The sequence below is a fragment of the Microcaecilia unicolor genome, chromosome 11 (genome assembly GCF_901765095.1).
Source record: "Microcaecilia unicolor chromosome 11, aMicUni1.1, whole genome shotgun sequence".
NCBI lineage: Eukaryota > Metazoa > Chordata > Amphibia > Gymnophiona > Siphonopidae > Microcaecilia > Microcaecilia unicolor.
Window position 1 is genome coordinate 174,764,267 of NC_044041.1, and position 22,854 is coordinate 174,787,120.

The 22,854-nt window shown below is 46.6% G+C and overlaps 1 protein-coding gene across 1 annotated transcript in view; it reads right to left on the reverse strand.

The window, feature by feature from the left end:
- Window positions 1–730: 730 nt before the first annotated feature.
- TGFB1 (transforming growth factor beta 1) overlaps window positions 731–22,854 on the reverse strand; it is a 42,230-nt gene continuing 20,106 nt past the window's right edge. Inside the window, exons 2-7 of the mRNA XM_030219555.1 lie at window positions 21,477–21,655; window positions 19,782–19,896; window positions 16,233–16,310; window positions 13,997–14,141; window positions 13,633–13,786; window positions 731–1,162 (exon numbers count right to left, since the gene is read on the reverse strand). Coding sequence (XP_030075415.1) covers window positions 1,004–1,162; window positions 13,633–13,786; window positions 13,997–14,141; window positions 16,233–16,310; window positions 19,782–19,896; window positions 21,477–21,655 — 830 coding nt within the window. The 3' untranslated portion in view covers window positions 731–1,003. The remainder of the gene's footprint in view (window positions 1,163–13,632; window positions 13,787–13,996; window positions 14,142–16,232; window positions 16,311–19,781; window positions 19,897–21,476; window positions 21,656–22,854) is intronic.

Genomic DNA, 22,854 nt, shown 5'->3' on the forward strand with positions numbered 1-22,854 from the left:
AAGGAAGGACAGCTGTGCCAGAGCTACTGCCACTGAAGGGAAGGGGGGGCACTAATTTCAGTTCTCTGCACTAGGAACTGGTGAACCTACAGCCAACCCTACCAGAATGTTTTGCAGTAGGGGTGAGGGCACCGGCAGCTTTTCATCCCTGTTACCGCTGGCTCAGGAATCAAAGCCAGTAAATGCTCTCAGGACAAGCCCCAGGCTAAAGGACAAATATACAGAGATCAATACAGATGTAATTCGGACACTATCATTTAACATTTATTATCAGGGCAACAAAGGTAGAAAAATAACCTCCTCCCATAAAAAAAAATGTAAGTTTCAAGTTTATTATAAACTTAATATACCACTTTGGAGAAATACTATCCAAAATACTAATGTGTGCATTGTTTCCATAAACTTGGTGTGGACGGACATCTGTACCTATCCTTTCATGCAGGACAGCCAATGAGACATGAGGATAAAGTAATGTGATATGTCAGCTGATCTCTCCCATCCAACCATAGTTTATGGCAGAATATAGTGAGAACAGCGGATGTCCAACAAGCCTCACCTCTTCCTGCCACAGGTGGCTATTCTGGTACGGGGATGGCCTGGTGATGCAGTCTTGGATGTGGCGAAGTGGCAGGGCTGCAGGTCTTTCTCCAGCAGTCACCTCCTTTTTCTCACCCCCATTTTTTAAATTATTATTATAAATTAAGAGCAAATAATAGGACCATACCAGAAATTGTCTTTTTAAGTTTGATTTCTTTTTTTAAATAAATTCTAAAAATAATTATTATACACACATATAGATGTACATATTTTTTTTTAAAACCTTTCCCAAAAAAATTGGAAAATTTAATGAAAAAATAACCCTCATCTGATGAGTTGTTAAAAAAAAAAAAAACACAAAGTCTGGCCCCAGGAGCACAGCAAAATTTAAATACAAATAAAATAACCCCACATAATTGCTAAGGCCGAGGCGCTGGTGCTCGTGGTCCTCGGGTAAGGTTTCCCCTCAGCTGCATTTGCAGGATTTCACCACCATGTTCGACAGCTGCTCCACCTTGGGTGTCCGTCCCACGTAGTAGATGATGGGAAGGGGCTCCAGGACTTGAGGAACACAGCAGGGAGAAGCGGAAGCGCCAGGATTGTGATGGTTGTACAGGGCCAGGACCTAATCCAGCATAAATTAAACAAAGAAAGAAAGAAAAAGGTTGTGTTTTCTCCTCTTAATCTAATAATTAGCAACATTCCTCACCAATTTTGTCTTCTGGTTTAATAAAGTTTTTTTTTTATACTAAGCGGCATTAGGCGCTGACACATACACCTAACGCAACAGTAAAAATCTAACACAGGATGTGCTAATGCGTTCCACATTAGTTTTGGGATGTGGGGGGAAGAGGGGGTGGTGGTTGGGAAGCAAGGATAGGGGAGGGCAGACTTATACGGTCTGTACCAGAGCCGGTGATGGGAGGCGGGACTGGTGGTTGGGAGGCGGGAAATACTGCTGGGCAGACTTATATGGTCTGTGCCCTGAAAAGGACAGGTACAAATTCAATTCAAGGTAAGGTATACACATATGAGTTTGTCTTGGGCAGACTGGATGGACCATGCAGGTCTTTTTCTGCCGTCATCTACTATGTTACTATCCTGCTTATAATCGAACGAGAAAAACGCCCAAGTTCCGACCTAAATCGGGAGATGGGCGTTTTTCTCACAAAAACAAATAAAGCGGTATAATCGAAAGCCGAACTTTGGACGCTTTCAACTGCACTCCGTCGCGGATGCGGACAAAGTTGACGGGGGCGTGTCGGAGGCGTGGTGAAGGCGGAACTGGGGCGTGGTTATCACCCGAACAGAGATGGGCGCCTTTCGCCGATAATGGATACGTTTGTAGCTAGAATTTAGGGCACTTTTCCTGGACCCTGTTTTTTCACGAATAAGGCCCCAAAAAGTGCCCTAAATGACCAGATGACCCCCAGAGGGAGTCGGGGATGACCTCCCCTGACTCCCCCAGTGGTCACTAACCCCCTCCCACCACAAAAAAATGATGTTTCACAACTTTTTACTTTCACCCTCAAATGTCATACCCTCCTCCCAAGCAGCAGTATGCAGGTCCCTGGAGCAGTTGTTAGGGGGTGCAGTGGACGTCAGGCAGGTGGACCCAGGCCCATCCCCCCCCTACCTGTTACAATTGTGCTGCTTAATGCTTAGTCGTCCAACCCCCCCAAACTCACTGTACCCACATGTAGGTGCCCCCTTCACCTCTTAGGGCTATAGTAATGGTGTAGACTTGTGGGCAGTAGGTTTTGAGGGGGATTTGGGGGGCTCAACACCCAAGGGAAGGGTGCTATGCACCTGGGAGCTCTTTTACCTTTTTTTTTGTTTTTGTAAAAGTGCCCCCTAGGGTGCCCGGTTGGTGTCCTGGCATGTGAGGGGGACCAGTGCACTATGAATCCTGGCCCCTCCCACGAACAAATGCCTTGGATTTATTCGTTTTTGAGCTGGGCGATTTCATTTTCCATTATCGCTGAAAAGCAAAAACGCCCAGCTCACACCTTGGCGAATAACACATGGGCGTCTATTTTTTTTTAAAATACGGTTCACTCCGCCCCTTCACGGACCCGTTCTCGGAGATAAACGCCCATGGAGATAGGCGTTTCTGGTCGATTATGCCGCTCCATGTATTACACGTTATTTTTTTTTTTTGTATCTTTAGGAGGCGTACCAGGGGCGGAGAGCGGGGAATTCTGTGCTAACCAGTTAGCTCATCTACATTACTCTATTAATGTGTCAAAAAAACTCTGACTCTGAAATTTGATTCTTCCTCGAACATCTTGGGAATTATTTTGGAGGCTTCCTTTTCACTAGAACCTCAAATAAATCATTTAACTCCTACAGTGCTTTTTAAATTACAACAGTTATGCTGCATTAGATGATATTTTGACAAATCTCATTTTGCCATATTGGTATGATCGCGTATCCTAGATCGTTTGGATTATTGTAACACCTTGAATGTACCTGTTTCTGCTAAGCTCGTTCTGTTGCTGCAGAACACGGTAGCAAAGTTGATGTTAGGTCTTAAGAGACATGATAACTCCACTTCTGAACTAGTATCTCTACATTGGCTTCCTGTCCACTTTAGGGCAGTCTTTAAAGTAGAATGCTTAATAATGGCGTTAGTACCACTGATTGCCACCCCCCTTCAGACCATAGGGAGCAGCCTGTCTGGGTTCCCGTGACAGCTCAGCGGTGGATTCTACTGCAAAGTTTTCACAAGTCTATGCTTTCAGGCACTGAATATCTGGACTCTTAAAAGTCAGAAGAACCCCTGAAGAAGGTTCTGCTGGAGACCTTCACTTTTGAGAGGGGTACTCAATGAGAAACAATGTACCACCACCTAAACTTCCGGAAATCACTAAAAACCAATCTGTTCAAAACGGCTTACCCTATCGACCCAACCTAAGTACCTAAACCCTGCAACACAACAAAACCAAAGCTTATTACAGACTCTGCATAACTCTTCCTCTCTACGATTCCTAATGTGTCTACAACACATGAACCTCAATCGACCACAACAACTCTTTGTATCGGTCTCTCTACCAGAGATGGCGAACGCCTCTACGGTACTATGCAAGCCACATTGAGCCTACAAATAGGTGGGAAAATGTTGGAAAGAAATGTAACAAATAAATAAAAAAAATAAATGAGTCCAGGCAATGGCTCACCTTAGTCGTAGTTCATAGGCAGTAGTTATGGTAGGGTGGGAATGGGGTGCGACTTAGTAAGTCGGGATCACAAAGGCGTTTTTATGTTCATAGCTCTGTACTAGTCTGACATCTTTGCCAAACACTCGTTGTTTATTAGGTTGGTGATTTGATCCTGTCTAGATTCACTATAAAAATCTTGGAATAAGATGGATATGAAAGGCTGGGTGGGAAGTGGGGAGTTTGGGTTGGAAATGAATCCTGTTAAAAATATTGAACAACATGTGTTTCTGTTTGAATTAGTGTATCTATATGTAGTTGTTCAATAACAAAATGGCCAGATGAAATTTGGGGGGAGGGGGCCAGGCCCCCACCTAGCTACGCCACTGCAGTAAAGGTTGGTTACAGTGTGAGCTAGAGGTTCCAAGGAGAAGGGGGAAAAATCTGGCCCAGGCAGGGGCGTAGCCAGACACCCAATTTTGGGTGGGCTTGGGCCCAAGATGGGTGGGCACAAGAACTCTGTCCTGTCCCACAAGTGATTTGGTCTCTCCCTCTGTCGCCTACATGCCATATGGTCTCTCAAACATCCCCCCTCCCCCGCATACCTTTTGAATACCAGATTTTCACCGGCAGCAAGCAGCCACTAATACACACTGCTCACGTTGGCCCCACAGCCTTCCCTCCGATCCAACTTCCTGTTTCCGCATAGGTGGGAAATACATCAGAGGGAAGGCTGTGGGGCTGGTGTAAACAGTATGTATCAGTCGCTGCTCACTGCAGGCGAAGATCTGCTATTTACAAGGTATGCAGGAGGGACAGTTGTTGGGAGTTTTCGGCTGGTGGGGCTTGGGGATCCCTGCCAGCCACATCATAGGTGTGCTGCTACTGGGTGGGCCTGAGCCCAAAGTGGGTGGGCTTGGGCTCACCTGGGCCCACCCTTGGCTACGCCATTGGGCCCAGGCTTTGATTTAGGCATAGATTACACTTGCAATTGCCTCCAGTGTCACCTTTTGATAGGTGTCAGAATGCTGCATCAGCCCTTAGAACTAAAATTTCAGCACAGGGCCTGTGGATTCCCTGTCTCTTGCATGTGTTTTCATTGTAACAGGGAACCGATGTCATAAGAGGGGGTGGGGAGTCACAGAGCCTAGTAGTGCATGAAATTTTTATTCCAAGTCAGTGCAGAGCAGGGGCGTATCTGAACTGCGGCGGTAGGGGGGGCCAGGGCCAGAGAGGGGGGGCACATTATAGCCCCCCCCCCCCCGCCGCCGCCGCCGCCGCCATTGCCGATCCCCCTCCCCCCAGCCGCTGCCATTGCTAACCCTCCCCCTCCGTTGCTCGCCTACCTTCGCTGGCGGGGGACCCCAACCCCCGCCAGCCGAGGTCCGCGTCCTCCTGCCGCTGCCGGCTGCCTTTGGTCCTTTCATTCTTCCATTGAAGCTGGCGCCGACGAAAAAGTTTCTTTTGAATCTGACGTCGCTGCACGTTGCACGTTGTACGTGCAGGACGTCAGACTCAGAAACAATTTCTGAGTCTGACGTCCTGCACGTACAACGTGCAGCGACGTCAGACTCAAAAGAAACTTTCGTCGGCGCCAGCTTCAATGGAAGAATTAAAGGACCAAAGGCAGCCGGCAGCGGCAGGAGGACGCGGACCTCGGCTGGCGGGGGTTGGGGTCCCCCGCCAGCGAAGGTAGGCGAGCAATGGAGGGGGAGGGTTGGCAGCGGTAGGGGGGTCCAGGGCGAAATCTGCGGGGGCCCAGGCCCCTGAGGCCCCACGCAGATACGCCCCTGGTGCAGAGACTAGAAGGTCAGGGGGAACTTCTGGGAGATGGATGGATCAGGGGAATGGGGAAGGTGAGTTCCCCCTCCCTCCCCCCAAAAAATCTGCCAAGTCTCATGCACTGAGCGGAAGACTCCTGCTTTGGAGGGCCATTTCCAGCCCATAATCAGAAATTTCCCATGGAAAATGCAGGAGAATCTGGGGCCACTGCTCAGCATTTTCTCTGCCTGCAGTCAACCACCAGCAGCTCCAAAATCTCACAGCTGACACATCTTGCTCCAAGAGTAGCAGGCAAGAAGTGTCTGGATTTGGAGCTGTTCAGAGTCAAAATCCTGGCACAGAAGTGTTTCAGAGGGGGTGGAATGGGGGCAGAGCTGGGTTCGGAGGTGGAGTCAAAATCTCCCACCTAAAAATTGTTCCCTCTTCTACCTCTTATTCCCTAAGGACACCTTCAGTTTTGATCCAGCCCTGCTCAGGCCCAAAAACTGGGTTCAGCAAATACATATTGTGAAAGGGACTGAAAACTTTTCCTGAAGTCTGCTTGCTTTCTGAAAAACAGGGCCAACAAACTCACTTCTTTGTGATGAAAAACAAGGGGAGGGGGAATGCATAGGGCTATATCTGAACCTTAAATGATAAAATTTTAACGAAAACTGGAAAGAAGCAAGCTGCAAATGCGTCATCGTGCAGAGATTCGATAGGTTTGAGGGGCTGCTGCTGCTGTCTCTTTCTCTATAAGAGTGTTATCATGTGAACGTCTGGTACACCAGAACTGCTCGCCTCCCCCTGTTCTTTCCTGGTTCTTCTGCTGGGCGTCCCCCATCCCCAATTCAAACTGCTACTCTTATGCATTATGAAGCCACTCATTTTTAGCTGTAGATAATGGGGTGAAAGCTTCACCCGATTTTGGAGGAGTGGGAGGGAAACGTCTCCTTTTGTTTGGTTTATTTTTAATTATTATTATTATTATTTTGGTGACAAAAGTTAGTCCTCCCTGTAATCTGTTTTTGCAAGACAACTCTTCTAATCTCACACACTGGTGGCCAGGAAGGGGCAGAAGGGCCTGTCCTTCGCTCCCTCCCACTGGAACATGGCCAGACAAATGGGGGCTCAGGAAGACCAGGAAGGAAAGAGCTGTCATCACAGGTGGAAAACAGAAGACACCCCTCTGGGATGTATAACAGAAATTCAGAGCAACCACCTAGCCTGATACAAACTGAAACAGACACACCCTCCCTCCTGACAATCTGAGGCCAGTGGGCATTGTTTGGAAGAAGAGATGCACTGAGGTGGTTTGGCGTATTTTAGTTTTAAAGCAGCCAGTAATATAATACAGCCTGCTTATTTATGTACTTTTTTTTTTTACTTGTTCCAAAAGTACAAAGACTAGGGGACACTCAAGTAACTTACATGGAAATACTTTTAAAACAAAAAGGAGGAAATATTTTTTCACTCAACGAATAGTTAAGCTCTGGAACTCTTTGCCGGAGGAGGTGGTAACAGCAGCTAGCGTATCTGGGTTTAAAGAAGGTTTGGACAAATTCCTGGAGGAAAAGTCCACAGTCTACTATTGAGACAGACATGGGGAAGCTACTGCTTGCCCTGGGATTAGTAGCATAAAATGTTGCTACTCCTTGGGATTCCAGAATCTTGCTAGTCTTGGGGTTCTGGAATCTTGCTACTAATTGGGATTCTGTCAGGTACTTGTGACCTGGATTGACCACTGTTGGAAACAGGATACTGGGCTAGATGGACCCAGGGCGTAGCCAGACCTTGTCGGGAGAGGGGTCCAGAGCCCAAGGTGGGGGGGGCACAGTTTAGCCTCACCCAGCCACCGACCCCCCCCCCCCCCACCACCACTTTCGACCCCTGGTGTAGCTCTGAGAAAAGAGAAAAATTAAAGAACATAAGAACAGCCATACTGGGTCAGTCCAATGGTCCATCCAGGGGCGTAGCTAGGTGGGGACATGGGCCCCCACAGATGATAGCCCTGGCCACCTCTACTTTTGACACCCCCAGCCGCCGAACCCCCCCCCACCCCCGCTGCCGACACCCCTCACACACTTTTGACCACCCCCTCCTGCCGCCGACCCTCCCCCGTCGCCACTGCCACCACCAGGTACCTTTGCTGGCAGGGGTCCTCAACCCCCGCCAGCTGAAGTCTTCTTCAGCGCCAGTCTCCGGCGCCTTCACTGATCTGTTTCTGTCAGTCCTGACTCCTGATGTCCTACATACATACAGGACGTGCACGCAGGACGTCAGGACTGACAGAAACAGATCAGCAAAGGCGTCGGAGACCGGCGCTGAAGAAGACTTCAGCTGGCGAGGGCTGGGGACCTGCACCAGCAAATGTACCTGGTGGCGGCGACAACAGGGGAGGGTCAGTAGCGGGAGGGGGGGGTCAAAAGTGGTGGGGGGTCGAAAGTAGAGGTGGCCAGGGATAAATCTGTGGGGGCCCATGCCCCCACCTAGCTACGCCCCTGGATGGACCATTGGGTTGCTGCGTAAAGATAGAACTGTGTTTTATGTAGTTACCCTGGCCAGTTAAGTGCTGAATATCGGCCTTTAACTGGCCAAGTGCCGACTCCACTCCTGGAATGCCCTGATCAAAGCCGGTTTTCACTTAGACACTAACCACTAATTTTCAGTGGCGATAACCACTGGTTAAGTGCCACTGAAAATTAGCAGATAACCCCAGGGGCAGCCCTACCATTAGGCCACCTTAGGCGGGGGCCTCAGGCAGCTCTCTTCTGAGATGGCATCACCTCCCGCCCTTCCTTCCCCAACCCCCTTCCACCAATTTACCTTTTCTTTCTCGGTTTTCCACAGGTGGCAGCAGCGATTCCCAGAGGTTGCCCTGCCGCCAGTCCCGGCCCTTTCTGTCTACTGCAATCTGCCTCTGAGGAAACAGGAAGTTACGCCAGAGAGGCGGGCTGCAATAGAGAGAAGGGACCGGGACTGGCGGCAAGGCAACCTCTGGGAATCACTGCCACCACCTTTGGAAAAGCAAGCAAGAAAAGGTAAATTGGTGGAAGGGGGCTGGGGAAGGAAGCGGGGAGGTGGCAGACCGTGGCAGGGGGTGGGGGTGGCGGCAGCTCATTCCTCACCTCGGGTATGCCAAGCCTCATCTCTGGCCATCTTCAAATCTAAGCTAAAAACCCACCTCTTCGATGCTGCTTTTAACTCCTAAACCTAACCCTTCAACTGTCCTCTATCCCTGATATGTCCTGTCTGTCTGTCATAATTAGATTGTAAGCTCTATCGAGCAGGGACTGTCTCTCCATGTTCAAGTGTGAAGCGCTGCGTACGTCCGGTAGCGCTATAGAAATGATAAGTAGTAGTAGTAGTCAGTTCATGGGGATTCGTCCTCCGTCACTCTGTGCTGCTGTTCAAAGAAGCTGCTAGCTGAATGCAGTTTTCGGACTGAGTCTGACGTCGCTGCTGCACGTTGTACGAGTCTGACGTCCTGCACGTACAACGTGCAGCAGCGACGTCAGACTCAGTCCAAAACTGCATTCAGCTAGCAGCTTCTTTGAACAGCAGCACAGAGTGACGGAGGACGAATCCCGATGAAGAACTTAAAAAACCTTGCAGCGGCAGGAGGAAGCGGACCTCGGCTGGTGGGGGTTGGGGTCCCCCACCAGCAAAGGTACCCACGGCGGCAGGGGGGGGGGGGTCGGAAATGGTGGCGGCGGGGGGGAGGGGGGGGCTATAATGTGCCCCCTCACTCTGGCTTCGGCCCCCGCTACCGCTGACTTTCAGATACGCCCCTGGTAGTAGTAGTGTCAACAGCGACTCACTCCTTGCCTCAGGGGAGAGGTGATGGTGGCTCATTCCTTGCCTTGGAGGGTGGGGGTGACGGCAGCTCATTCCTCGCCTCATGTGGCAGATTGTCTTGGGCCGCCCCTGGATAACTCTGGACAAACATGGCCGTTTCTGGCCAGTTAAATTAATACATGCATTCAACATAGTTGAATATATATTCAAAAGTCAGCGGCACTAAATATATGTATTCGTCGTTGACCACCACTACTGCTGTCTGTTCAGTTATGGCCTAATGTATAAATGATAGAAAACGCAATTCTGTTACAGGGTGCTCACTTTTACACGCTCCTTCAGCGCATAAAGCAGAAAAACACTTGAGCGCTGTTCTTTACACGTGAATGGGTGGCGCTGCCACTTATAAACGCAAGTTACAGAATACAGACGTTATCCGCGCTCTCGCCGCGTTTAGGCATCCACTGTTATATCAGCTGTATGGCTGGTGTGTCGGTTTCGGGTTATGCTACTATTCTGTAACAAAATCTGGGCAACCCACCGGGGGGGGGGGGGGGGGGGGGGAGGGGCGTCGAGGTGCCTAAAAAGATAATTCATGGTTCACACTCTCCCTCTGCCCTGTCATTATAAAGACAGTGCAGATCCCAATGTGCAGTTCAGAAATCCTTTATCGATGAGAATTTCTGAACTGCACGTTAGATCTGCTCTTTCTTCATCTGCACTGTCTGCGGATTTTTTACAGCCTCTCTTGTTCTGCAGCACTACACGGAGAGTGCCAGGGCGGTTTGCCTTGTGACGCTATCCATTTAGGCTTTGAAAATGTAAAGATAGTGGACTTATTTCCCAGTTGCCAGAAACGGATAAGTCTTTTTGAAAACTGACCCGACCCTGAACAATATCTACACACTGCACTTAGATTTGTTGCATTCTCTACAATCAATAAAGCTTTTTTATTTCTCAATTATTTAAGCAAGGGTAACTTTTTAGTCTTCCCTGTCGCAGGGGCGTAGCCAGACAACAGATTTTGGGTGGGCCTAAGGAAGAACTGGGTGGGCACAAATTGTTCTCCCTCCCCCAACCACCACCCAAAAAATCTCTCAGCTGGTGGGAAAACGCTTCTTTCCACCTTGGCAGTCTGCAGCAGGTATGCTCTGAAAATGGAACATACGCAGGTGCTGGTATCATGGAGAGTAGCGTTTTCGTTACCATCAGGGGGAAGTCTTCAGCTGGCCGAGCTTGGGATCCCACAGCTACCACTAAACGTGTGCTACTGTTGGGTGGGCCTGAGCCCTAAGTGGGTGGGCCTGGCCCACTTGTGGCTACGCCACTGCCCTGTCGACTTGTTTAGGAGCAAATCCAGGTCCTGTGTACACAGAACTGAGAGGGCACAGGATGGTCAGTCCTCTTCCCACTTAGTACTCTGCCCAAAGTATTGTCTTCAAAAGTTAGTCAGAAATGAAGGAAGGAAGGAAGTCCAATAAAAAAGTATCTAATTTTCTTTTCTTTTGTTTTATTTCTATCTATTACTTTGCAACCAAAACAAGAAAATTAAGGGTCCTTTTACTAAGCTACGGTAAAAGTTGGACTGCGCTAGCGTCAGCGTGTCTTTTTGATGCTCACTGAGGCCCTCTTTTACCGCAGTGGGTAAAAGGCTGTCTTTTTAGCAATAGGTAAAGACCAGCCACTGACTGTAAAACGGGAAGGAAATTGCGACGTAGATATGTCGCATAGAAATGTGATTTCAGTTTACTGCATTATCTGTTTGTTTAACTTACACATCCAAAAAAACCCACACATTATTCACCATCACTGTTCATTTTCAAAAATCCATTCAAAGGAATTGATGTCTTGGAAACAAGTCACTCGCAGTGATATTTTTTTCAATTATACATATCTTCACGTAAATAAGAATGGGTTGATATTCAGCCTGCAGAAGTCAGCAGTTTTTAAGCTTTGAATTAGAGACCTGCACGGGAATGGGGTTCGTGGGAATCCCTCGGAACCCATGGGATTCCCGCGGGGATGGAAGAAGACTTTTACGCTCTGTGTCTCACAAAAGAGAAGATGAATAGACTGGAGTGGGCTTCGACGGCAACTCCAGCAGTTGGAACATAAGGATAGGGCTGAATAGACTTCTACGGTCTATGTCCCAGAAACACCAAAGAAAGACCATAATTAAGTATATAATATCACACTTGTTGATTTAATCATAAGTACATAAGTATTGCCATACTGGGAAAGACCAAAGGTCCATTGAGCCCAGCAACCTGTTTCCAACAGTGGCCAATCCAGGTCACAAATACCCGGCAGGATCTCAAAAATGTACAAAACATTTATACTGCTTATCCCACAAATAGTGGATTTTCCCCAAGTTCATTTAATAACGGTCTAAGGACTTTTTCTTTAGGAAGCCATCCAAACCTTTTTTAAACTCCGCTAAGCTAACCGCCTTTTGATAATAAGTGTGACTATTGGACAGACTGGATGGACCATTTAGGTCTTTATTTGCCATCACTTACTATGTTTTTGGAAAAAAAATGGCCGTGCAGTAAATGAATCACTTGCTACGTGGCCATTTCAGGGGTGGGGCACTTACCACCACCCACTCACGTGGAAGTAAGGACTTCTGCGCTAACCCAGCGGTAACTGGATAGCGATTACCACTGAGTAAGCACCGGCGCTACAAAACTGAAAATATTTTTGTAGTGCCGGAAATGGCGTACGCTGAGGGCATGAACTACCGCCGGGCTAGTGCGCGGCAAGCCTGTTGCCTTACGCCAACCCTTTAATAAAAGGGCCCCTTAATTTTTACAACTGTGAAATGAAGGAATTGTTGCGTCTAAGCAGTTTGCTCCTCAGGGGATGGAAGGTGCTGCTGTCTTTCCAAGGAACCTTCTTACCCTGCCCCTCCAGCAGGCCCCTTCTCTTTCTCCCCCCCCCCCCCCCCCAGCCTCTAACATCTGCCCTTTTCATATGTGCAGCCAAGACTGTGGACCCCCCAAGGGCGTCCCTGGGAAAATGTAAAGCCAGACTTGCACAGGGATGCTTACCTTGCCACGTATCACAGAGTAAAATAGAATTAGTGACTGGAACATAAAGAATGCTCTGGTTGTTTTCTGAGTGTAGATTTTAATTTGCATTAAGCCTAAATACAGATCTTATTCACTGATTTATGGACCATCTTTTCTATCATCAAGGTGCATCAAGGTGCACTGGGGGTAAGTTTTGCACTGCAGAACTTTATTTAAATGTTCATTTTATAAATTCTGTATAAATTAATTCTAAAAAGAAAAACACAAAAAGGCAACAGTCTACTTGCTACATAAAAGTCTGTTATAAAAAGTAGACCGATACACATATATAAAAACAAAGAAATAATTTATTCAAACCAAGATAACAGCAGTACCCGACGTGGCCACGTTTCGCCCTCAGGCTGCGTCAGGGGTAAAACTAAAAATCAGGGGTGATCAACATACCCCTTCAAAAAAAGCTGTGCTTGTTAACAGACACTGCTCTGGATCAAAGTGCAACAGTGTCTGTTAACAAGCACAGCTTTTTTGAAGGGGTATGTTGATCACCCCTGATTTTTAGTTTTACCCCTGACGCAGCCTGAGGGCGAAACGTGGCCACGTCGGGTACTGCTTTTATCTTGGTTTGAATAAATTATTTCTTTGTTTTTATATATGTGTATCGGTCTACTTTTTATAACAGACTTAAATTAATTCTAATTCAACTTATTAATGTTTACAAAAGCACAATGTAAAATGTAATAAAAAGTTAGTCTCTTTTCTCCACACCTCAGCACCTCACTGTCACATTGGTAAAAGGTTAAGAACTGAAAAGCTGTTAGCCTCTGGTACTTTGAAAGGATCGGTAACAGACCCGCTGCTTCTTTATTCTGAATAGGAGACCTAGCAGATTCTGGAGACTGTTGTAGTATCTGCAGTGCTGCCTTTTCTCAGGTAGGATTGCGTCTGACTCAGTCTTGTGTTGGCGTGGCAGATTTGCTACATAGGTGCTGAGTGTGGGGGATTTTTGGCAGGGTTTTGTGTTGCATTACAAAGTGACTGGGAGCCGAGGGAGTTTGTGTTGCTGTGACACCATGATCTGAATCTTCTTCAGCTGTACACTGTGCCTTAAGTGGTCTGAGCTATAAAGATCTGGCTTTTTTTTTTTGGGGGGGGGGGGGGGTGAGGTCCAATAGATCATTCCTGTATAAAACATGCCCTTGGCTCTCTGGGTCATTCACATCACTTTCGTCTGTCTCAGGGGCCACCACGCATAACTTATCATCTTTTCTCTGTTTTTTTCTCACAAGGCATTGACGTTACTGTGCTAATTCAGATACTCTCTCCACCACCTCCCCTCTTACACTTACCTTACTATACTGGTTATCATAGCTCCATATGTAGGGACAGGGGCCCATACAAAAATTGGAATAGTAGCCCTTGGGCTCATGGATCCACTTCCAGCCAAGGTCCTTACGGAAATTGATGAAAAGCGGGCGAACGCAGCAGTTTTTTTCCTCCAGTCTGAAAAGAAGATGAGAGGTCCCAGAGTGAGACGCCATGAGCATTCACCAGAACAAAGTGTTGATACAACACTGAGTTGAACAGCCTATTAGAAGGCAGCTATGGAGAAAAATCTAACTTTTTGCAGCTATGTAAAGAGCAGGATTTAGACTTACTGGGAGATGTGGAGAGGGAAAATGAGAGAGGTGAAAAATGGAAGGGTCTACTCACACTGAACAGTACTCCATGTTCACGGCACGCTTACGGCGGGAGCTTTGCAGATGATTGGCTCGATCCTCAGGTGTGTACATGATGAGCAGGTAAGGCTGGTTTGGGCTTATGAGCATGCCTAGATCTCCTCTCTTATTTTCCATACCTTTAGAGAAGAGCAGTGACTTAGCAAGTGGAGGGGGGAGGAAGCAGCCCACACACAGACAATTGCGTTACATAACCACCTAGGGAAATACCCTCTTATTAAAGGCTCATGCAGTTTATTGAAGTCTTTTTTTTTAAATTATCTTGTTAAAAAATAAAAACGTGAAGCCTCATTTTCATAGGACATCTACGTAGGAAGTGGGATGACCAGGTTGGGACATTTCCAGTTCCCTAATATTGTACAAAAGGCTTTGATGAATGTGGAATGTTTTGCAGTGGTGTTCCTTGGTCAGCTTCCACCCGGGGCGGATTGCTGCTGCACACCCCCTCCCCCCCGGGTGCAGCAACGTCTGTCCCCCTCCCCCCGGCGTATCACCTCTAAGCCCCCCCCCCCCCCCACTGGGTGCATTCTTCTTACCTGCTGGGGTGCTGGGAGCACCCGCACGGCTCCGCTGGTTCCCTGCTCTCTCTGCCCCAGAACAGGAAGTAACAGCAGAGGGAGAAGGGAACCAGTGGAGCCAACAGCCATGCGGCTGCTCCCTGCACCCCTCCTGTAGCGTGCACCCGGGGCAGACCGCCCCCACCATCCCGCCCTTGGTACGCCACTGTTTTGTAAAATATGTATAAGCACATTGGCAAAGCCACATGCATATATTACGCATGTCCAGCAGCAACAACCATTTCACAAAAAAAATGTTCAAAATACAAAAGGCAAGAAGTAGGGAGAGTTGGCTCTTCTCAAACAACGGAGGAGACGTATTGATGGATAAAGAGTCTTTATTACAAAGTATCAAAATCAAAGCTGTTTCGACAGTCCGTCGAGATTTCCTCTCTAACTTCGGGTTAGATTGATATCTTTTGTGTATAGAGATTTGATAAGAATATCTCTTCTCATAATCAGCCATACATCATAAGACTCCTGAGGCAGGCGCTTTAGGTGCCGAAACACAGCTGCTGTGTCGAGTCGATTTTGATACTTTGTAATAAAGACTCTTTATCCATCAACGTGCAGGACATCAGATTCAGAAACAGAACGAAGGAAGAAGAGGACCTCAGCTGGCGGGAGTTGGGGGTCCCCCGCCAGCAAAGGTAGGCGACGGCGGGGAAGGGTTGGCAGCGGGAGGGGGGTCGAGAGGGTCGGTGGCGGGGGGGGGGGCAAAGTTGTTGTTGGTGGTGGTGGATAAAATGTGCCCCCTCACCTCGGACTCTGGACCCCCCTCCTGCCGAAGTCTGGCTACGCCCCTGCTACACATGTATTCATTACAGTGTTAATGCCACACAGTCCTTCTAAAATAATCTGCCTAGTTTGCAGTGAACTATGTACCAGTGTAAAGAAACATGAATACTGACACTCTACCATCAGGCACATAGCAAACCCCATGCTCTGGGTCAGGGCTGTAACTAGTGGAGCATGGGAGGGGCGAGACGGACAGCCACCCAGGATACAATGTTCTGTGAGGGCACAAAAATGACCAAAACGCAAGGACGGACTGGCAGCGGATTACCAGCCAGAAAGATGTCTACAAACAGAGAAAGAGAGAAGATATTAAAAAAAGGGGGGGTGCTGATGATCACAGTGGGAGGCCAGGTTAGGCCAGGAGCCACAGATAGGTTGCCCAGCTCAGGTGCTAACATGCCTATTTACAGCTCTGTTCTGGGGAAAGGCTTGAAGGGGCACCTTAGAAGCAGCTGGAAGTACAACAGCATCACAAATGAAATCACATGCAGCTAGGCTTTGGAATGGCTAGGACAGTGGTTCCCAAACCTGGACCTGGAGGCACTCCAGCCAGTCAGGTTTTCAGGATATCCACAATGAATATTCATGAGATAGATTTGCATGCAGTGGAGGCAGTGCATGCAAATCTCTCTCATGAATATTCATTGTGTATATCCTAAAAACCTGACTGGCTGGGGTGCCTCCAGGACTAGGTTTGGGAACCACAGGGCTACAACATTTATCGAACAGCATCACATATGACATCACATGCAGCCAGGCTTTGGATTGGCTAGTATATTTGCTACATCACTGCATCTATGCAAAAAAAAGGGCCAAATTCTCTGAAATGTTAATTGTTTTTAAAGCCTACCTTACCTGCAATGGTTAATTTTAAATCTTCTGTGCTTTTATTACAAGAGCAGGGGATACTGATCTTAAAGCTTTCATTCTGATCTGAAAACAAGAGAAAAGAAACTAGGAGTTATGTACAGAACACAAGTACTCTCTTTCCCTCTGGATCACCCTGTCTGCCTTCAATATATTCTGAGATTCACTGCCCCTGTAGGGAAATAATTCATTAATTCATTTGTTAACTCCTGTAGAAGTCTGCAAGATCAATGTTTTACAATTTAAATTCCTGATTTCCTCCTTCCAGTCTCCGGTTGCACTTACCAAGCACACCTGACATGTCCATCTGACAAATACCCTTCCTTCCAATCAACCTCCCCTCCACTTCCCATCTCTTTACTTCACTCATCCCTCGCTACCCGCTTCCTTCTCTGCCCCAGACTACAGGGGATTTCTCTAGAAGACACAGTGGCTGCCCTCCCCCTCCTCCCACTTCAGTCCTCTCCCTTTAGACCCTCTCACTCATTCTTCTTCTCATAAAATCAGAGGGGAAACCACCCATCTTCTCCTCCAGTTTATGCAAAATTCAGCTGCCTGAATTATCTTATTTCTAATGTCATATGACTTTGTAAATCCTCTTCTAGAGTACAGCTGTAACTAGTTAATTATTTAGGCAGCCAGGCAAGGCAAGGCAAGTGCATATCAGGAGCATAGCCAGACCTAGAGGTGAGTGGGGGCCGCAGCTCGAGGTGGGGGGGCACATTTTGGTCTGCCGCCTCACCAACCCCCCGCCGCAGCAGATACCTTGGGTGGCAGGGGTCCCCAACCCCCACCAACTGAAGTGTTGTCCAGCGCCGGTCCCCGGCCCTGTTCTGTCTTCCCCTCACGTCCTTAGTGAAATTGAGCGTGCCGGATGTAAGGGGAAGACAGAGCAGGGCCTGTTGCTTAAATCTACATTGCTATTATATTTAACCAGCCTAACTCATGCTGAAGATGATAAAGGTACAAGAGAATTATTAAGTGGATTTTGGTACAAAACGATCCCTTAATATTGAGAAAAAGTCTGTAAAAGAATTAAGATCGTTTCTCTCAAGTGGAACAATCGGAGTTGTAACAGCTGTTCCTTATGCATTTTGATGAATGAGAGAAATATCTTCTCAGTCAAGAATTTGTTGGCTACAACTACTGGATGTCTATCAGTTGATATGATGACAGTTGACAATATGGACTAAAAAGAAGAGACTTTCATTAGAAGTATGAACATTGCTCCTTGTGACAACGATCATAGAATATATAGCCTTGAAATATTTTTTGTTAATGATATTAAATGTTTTGTAATGTTCTGTATTAGTTTTAAGGATGATGTGAGTAAATGGGTATGTATGAAATGTTTGAGTGAGAATGTAATGAGTTTGGAAGAGTATTAGTCTGTATGTTTTTTTTTTAAATATGTGGTGAACAACATTGTGATTTATTAAATATACTATTTGAATAAAGATTTATAATTACATAATACGGTTGTTTAAGAAAGTGCATATGAGCTAATTACAACCAATTGAATAGAATTAGCCTATTATTGGACTATTATATATATATATATATATATATATATATATATATATATATATATATATATATATAATTACCCCCCTCTCAACCCCCTCGCCTCTAATCCCCAGTCCTCTTTCCTCTCCAAACTAGAGGGTAGGAAGAGAGTGGCACTGTTCTTAGATCTTCATCCACCGCCAGCCCACACTTGCATTTCAGTCATTTTTCCAGCCCTCCCGAGAGGCTTTGTACATCAGGCAGCTGACCCTTTCACACATTCCCAGTTTCAGCCCTGTTCTGAGCTCACTACATTGGATCCCCATCTGCTTCTTCATACACTAACTTTCTCCTATTCGCCCACAAGAGACTTCCCTGTATTCCTCATTGCCTATCTTATCTCAATTTACACCTCCCCTTGCAACCTCCCTTCCTCAGGTAAACAGCTCCCACCCTCTATTGCCAACTCCTACTCCAGGCTTTCCACCCTGCTGTGCACCTGAAACAGCCTGCCTCAGCTGGTGCGTCACACTCCCTCTGTCAATACTATAGCTGGCTCTCCCTGATCATAACCTTTTTGATATAACCATGTTTTCTATAATAAAGTTCCTGTCTGTTCATCTAGACTAGACTGTAGACTCCACAGAACAGGAATGGTCTCTTACATGGATTTGTACAGTGCAGGGTACACAGCCATAAAAATAAGTAACAACAGTAGATACACATTTAAAAGATATATCTAGTTTACCCAAGACTGGGCTGTGAAGCCAAGGTAAAAGCTGTCACCAAACTCCAACTGAAACTGCAGCCAGACCCTTGATCTCCTGAACCGGGTACACTTGCGATGTGGGATGTTCAAAAATAAATTTCTTGCACAAATACTGACACCATCTGAAGCCAAGGCTGTTGTATTCCAAAAATATGTCAGAGAACTTGGTGACATTCCTGCACAATAACAAGTACAAATAGATTACAGCCTATGCTTCAGATGCTATTTCCACTCTGCAGGAGCTGAATGCAAAAACACCTACCCCTAACTTCCCCCAGAAAGGTAAATAAAAGCAAAACTAAAATGGAAATAAAAAAAAATGGAAGTCAAACAGATGCCCCAGTCATACAAAGAGGTCATTTTCATACTGAAAAAAAAAGAGCGTGCTTTTGCTGAAACAACTTTTCTATTCAATGTTTGTCCATCACAAGGAAAATCAACAGAGATACAGAAAATGATGGGGGAGAAGGGCAAGGGAAAGCAGGGGCAATAAATACAAGAAGTGTAGAAATGGGCAAGCAGGGACAACTAACAGACACAGCAGAGGTTCCCAACCAGTGTGCCACAGCAGGGAAACCTCAAGTGTGCCACAAAATTGTAGCCATGTCAGAAGAAGACAAACCTGTCCCTCTATCCCCAGTACTATCCCTTCTAGCCAGCAGAGGGAGACAACGAGCAGCACATCCTATCTGTTGCAGCCTCCTCTTCTGCTGTCTGCTCTCTGAAGTCAGAACTGTGTGCCATCTGTGATTCTGATTTCAGAGGAAAGCTAGTAGGAAAGGAAGCAACAGCAGGTAAGAAATGTTGTCTGCTTAGTTCCTCTTCTTGGCAAAAAGTGATCCCAAGCAGGGAACGGAAATGATGATGTCAGGAACTAGATGGGAAGGAATGAAGGAAGGTGATTGTGTCAGGGACTGGTTGGGGGGGAGGAAAGAAGGTGATGATGCCATGGAGGGACAGGGCAGGATAAGGAATATGATGGTGAGCAATGTCACAGTAAACCCAGTGCTGGGTGAGCTACAACATACGATTGGGAACCACTGATATACAGTATTTAGGGCATTACATACATATGGGGAGTTGGGGAGGGGCATGCTAGTTTTCAAGAACTGGCAGAGGAATGACTGCAGACCCTCTTTACCCAGAGTCCTTTGGGAGATACACTATCATAATCCCAGGAGAAGCAGTGTCCTTCCAGCTTCCCCCAGCTCAAGTGCTGCACATTCCTCTGTGATCTCCCGCCCCCCCCCCCCCCACCTCACCTTTCCCATTCATCCAGAGCCGTATGGTGTCTGTCACATCAAAGGAGAGACGTTCCTCAGAATTGATCTCCACAAACCTGCTGGTCAGGTACCGTGACAATCCCCGTCCACTACACTGCAGAGAAGGGAAGACATGTCAGAATCTGAGCTACAGCGAAGCCCTTTCATAAGGGAGGGCCACTTGTCCAAGCAGATTAGGACAGCTGTACAACTAGACCAAAAACACAGCCCTCTGATTAATTCTAACACTACGCCATTCAGCAAACATGAGAGGAAGGTATTTTGGATGATAGCTGTGTCACTTATAACATATATGATGCCTCATTTCAGTAGGAGAATCAAGAAGAACACCATGCATGGAGGGATGGGCCCTCTCACTGCAAAGGACAACAAAAAAAGGGATACAAAAAATCACAGGAACCATGGCAAGAAAAGAAGAACCATGTTAAGACACAAGTATACCAAGTCATGAGGTAATTTCATTTATTAGACCAGGCCGAAAAGCACAGAGGCATCATGGGAAGAGATGTGTCTTATGTTGTGTTGTGTTATGCTTTATAATGCTTAATTAAAAACAATAATCAAATACATAATACATCAATAAAATATAATAAATAATAAAGCCCTCTGATCTGTGCCGCCCAACCCAACCCAACCCAACACAAGCAACAACAGAAAAGGAACAAGCAAAACTATCAGTGTATATCACAGGGACAACAGAAGACAAGCCAAGCCACCCAACTCCAAACAACATCACAGCATTAACAGAAGAGGAATATGCCGCAGGGGCTACCCCAGGGTTTCCAAACCTGGTCCTGGAGACACCCCAGTCAGTCAGGTTTTCAGGATATTCACAATGAATATTCATAAGAGAGATTTGCATGAAGCAGAGGCAGAGTATGCAACTCTCTCTCTCATGAATATTCATTGTGGATATGCTGGAAACTTGACTAGCTGGGGTGCCTCCAAGATCACATTTAGGAACCACTGAGCTATCTGTGTCTGCCATAGGACCAACAGAAAGAGTGGGAAATAGTAGTCACCCAACTCCCAATGCCATCACTGGACCATCAGAAAAGAGGCAAAACATCAGAACAACCCAACCTCAATGGCATCAAAGTACCGACGAAGATGAAGTAACTACAGATACTCAACTTCCAATACTGTCACTGAGGTACATCACTGGGCCAATAAAAAAAAAAGGCAAAGCATCAGAACAACCCAACCCTCAATGTCATCAAAGTACCAACAAAGATGAAGTGGATGACTGAAGCCACTCAGCTTCCAATTCTGGGCCATCACTGGGCCAATAAAAAAAAAAAAAAGGCAAAACATCAGAACTACCCAGCCCTCAATGTCATCAAAGTACCGACAAAGATGAAGTAATTAGAGCCACTCAGCTTGTAATAGTGCACTGAGGGTCATCATTTGGCCAACAGAAAAGGAATGGGCAACTGTACGGTAAGATGACATTCAGACACCAACAGAAATGGAGTTAAGTGATCAAGGCCATAGAACACCCAGCGCTTTCAGGAAGGGATGAGACAGAAATAGCAATATTCTTCTACAACATGGTTGGGATTTGGGTCAATTCTAACTCATTGCATCTTTTTACCAAGGTTAAGAAAGAGTGACCCCAGGGAAGGGAACCACAACGGACAGCAATAGTGAGGTGTATGAACAAATAAGACATACCTGATAGAGCTCAATGCGCTGCTCAAACCCACGCGCTGCCCCGTTAGACTTGACCTTCAGCATACGCAGTTCAGCGCGGTGGAGCAAGGACTCGCTCACAACCTGCTTCCTGATCAGTGAGGCATTGAACGTGAAGACCAGGTCATGCTCGTTTGCATCACACGATGAGCTCGAGCCATCTACAAAGAAAAGGGGAGTATAATAATGGCACTACCAACACATTCAGCAACAAGCCAACTAGATCCTCGGAGACCCCTTTGGAAAAGAAGGGGGTGAGGACCCACAGGGGGAATGCCAATAAGAGAAACACATGTCTCTAGGCCTGAAGGAGCAAAGAAACAGCTTTATTAAGGCTTATCAAAAGAACTCTCCACAGCACTTTCTCAGCCTTAACCACAGAAAGGAGATATATCAAGTCCCATCCCCTTTCCCCTTTCGGTATGCCAGGGACCAGCTAGCGACCTTTCTTCAATTATGTGGATGGCTACAGGAATCATGAGTGGTGATGGGAGTTGGGGTGGGAGAATCCTCCATAACACTGAAGAGTTGGGGAGACTTTACACGTCCCCTCCACCCACTCTTCAATCTCATTGGTCAGCCGTGCGGCCAGCCTACATCACTTTAAGAAGGCGGCAGGTAGCAATGATACTCAAATAATCCCACATTATGGGCTAGTAGTGATTCCAGGAGTTTTGGCATTCATATTGCTTAATAGTTGAGACTTGCCCCTAATCTGAGCTGTACAATGCTCAGTAAATCATGTTTTCAACTGAAATTGTTATTTTATTCATCCTCAGCAAATCATTTGACCTCTCCAGGAGCAAAATTTCAGGATTATCAGTTAGGGCCCTGTGTACAGCAAGGGCATGTTAAGTTAGAGGGGTATTAACACAAAGAACAAAACAGAAACTCTAATTATCCTTTAGTGTTATTAAGGGTAACCGAGTGGTTAGAGGAGCGAGCTGAGAACCAGTGAAACCAGGATTTATATCCCACCTTTTCATTGGCACTCCTTTTGACCTCAAGGTCAAGGTCACTTTGAGCTGCTTAGAGGGTAAGCTCTCCTAGTCAGGGACCTGTTAACCGAATGTCATTTATTTTTGTGCTTGGATTTGGAAAAGGCAGCAATTAAATCTTAAACTATACAATGAAAAACACTGTTTGAGCTTTCAATTCCATTCTCTCTGTGCAAGGTCAATCAAAATAACTAAAAATAAAATAATTTAAAGTAACTGAGAAGACAGGAGCTGGGGGTCAGGAGCAGAAAAAGTCTAGCATAACCCAAAGGGCGTGTTTTCACACGGTGAGCCCCAATTTAACGAAGACATCAATGTGATACAAAGATGGTTCTGATCCAAGTGAGACTACACCTGGTCAC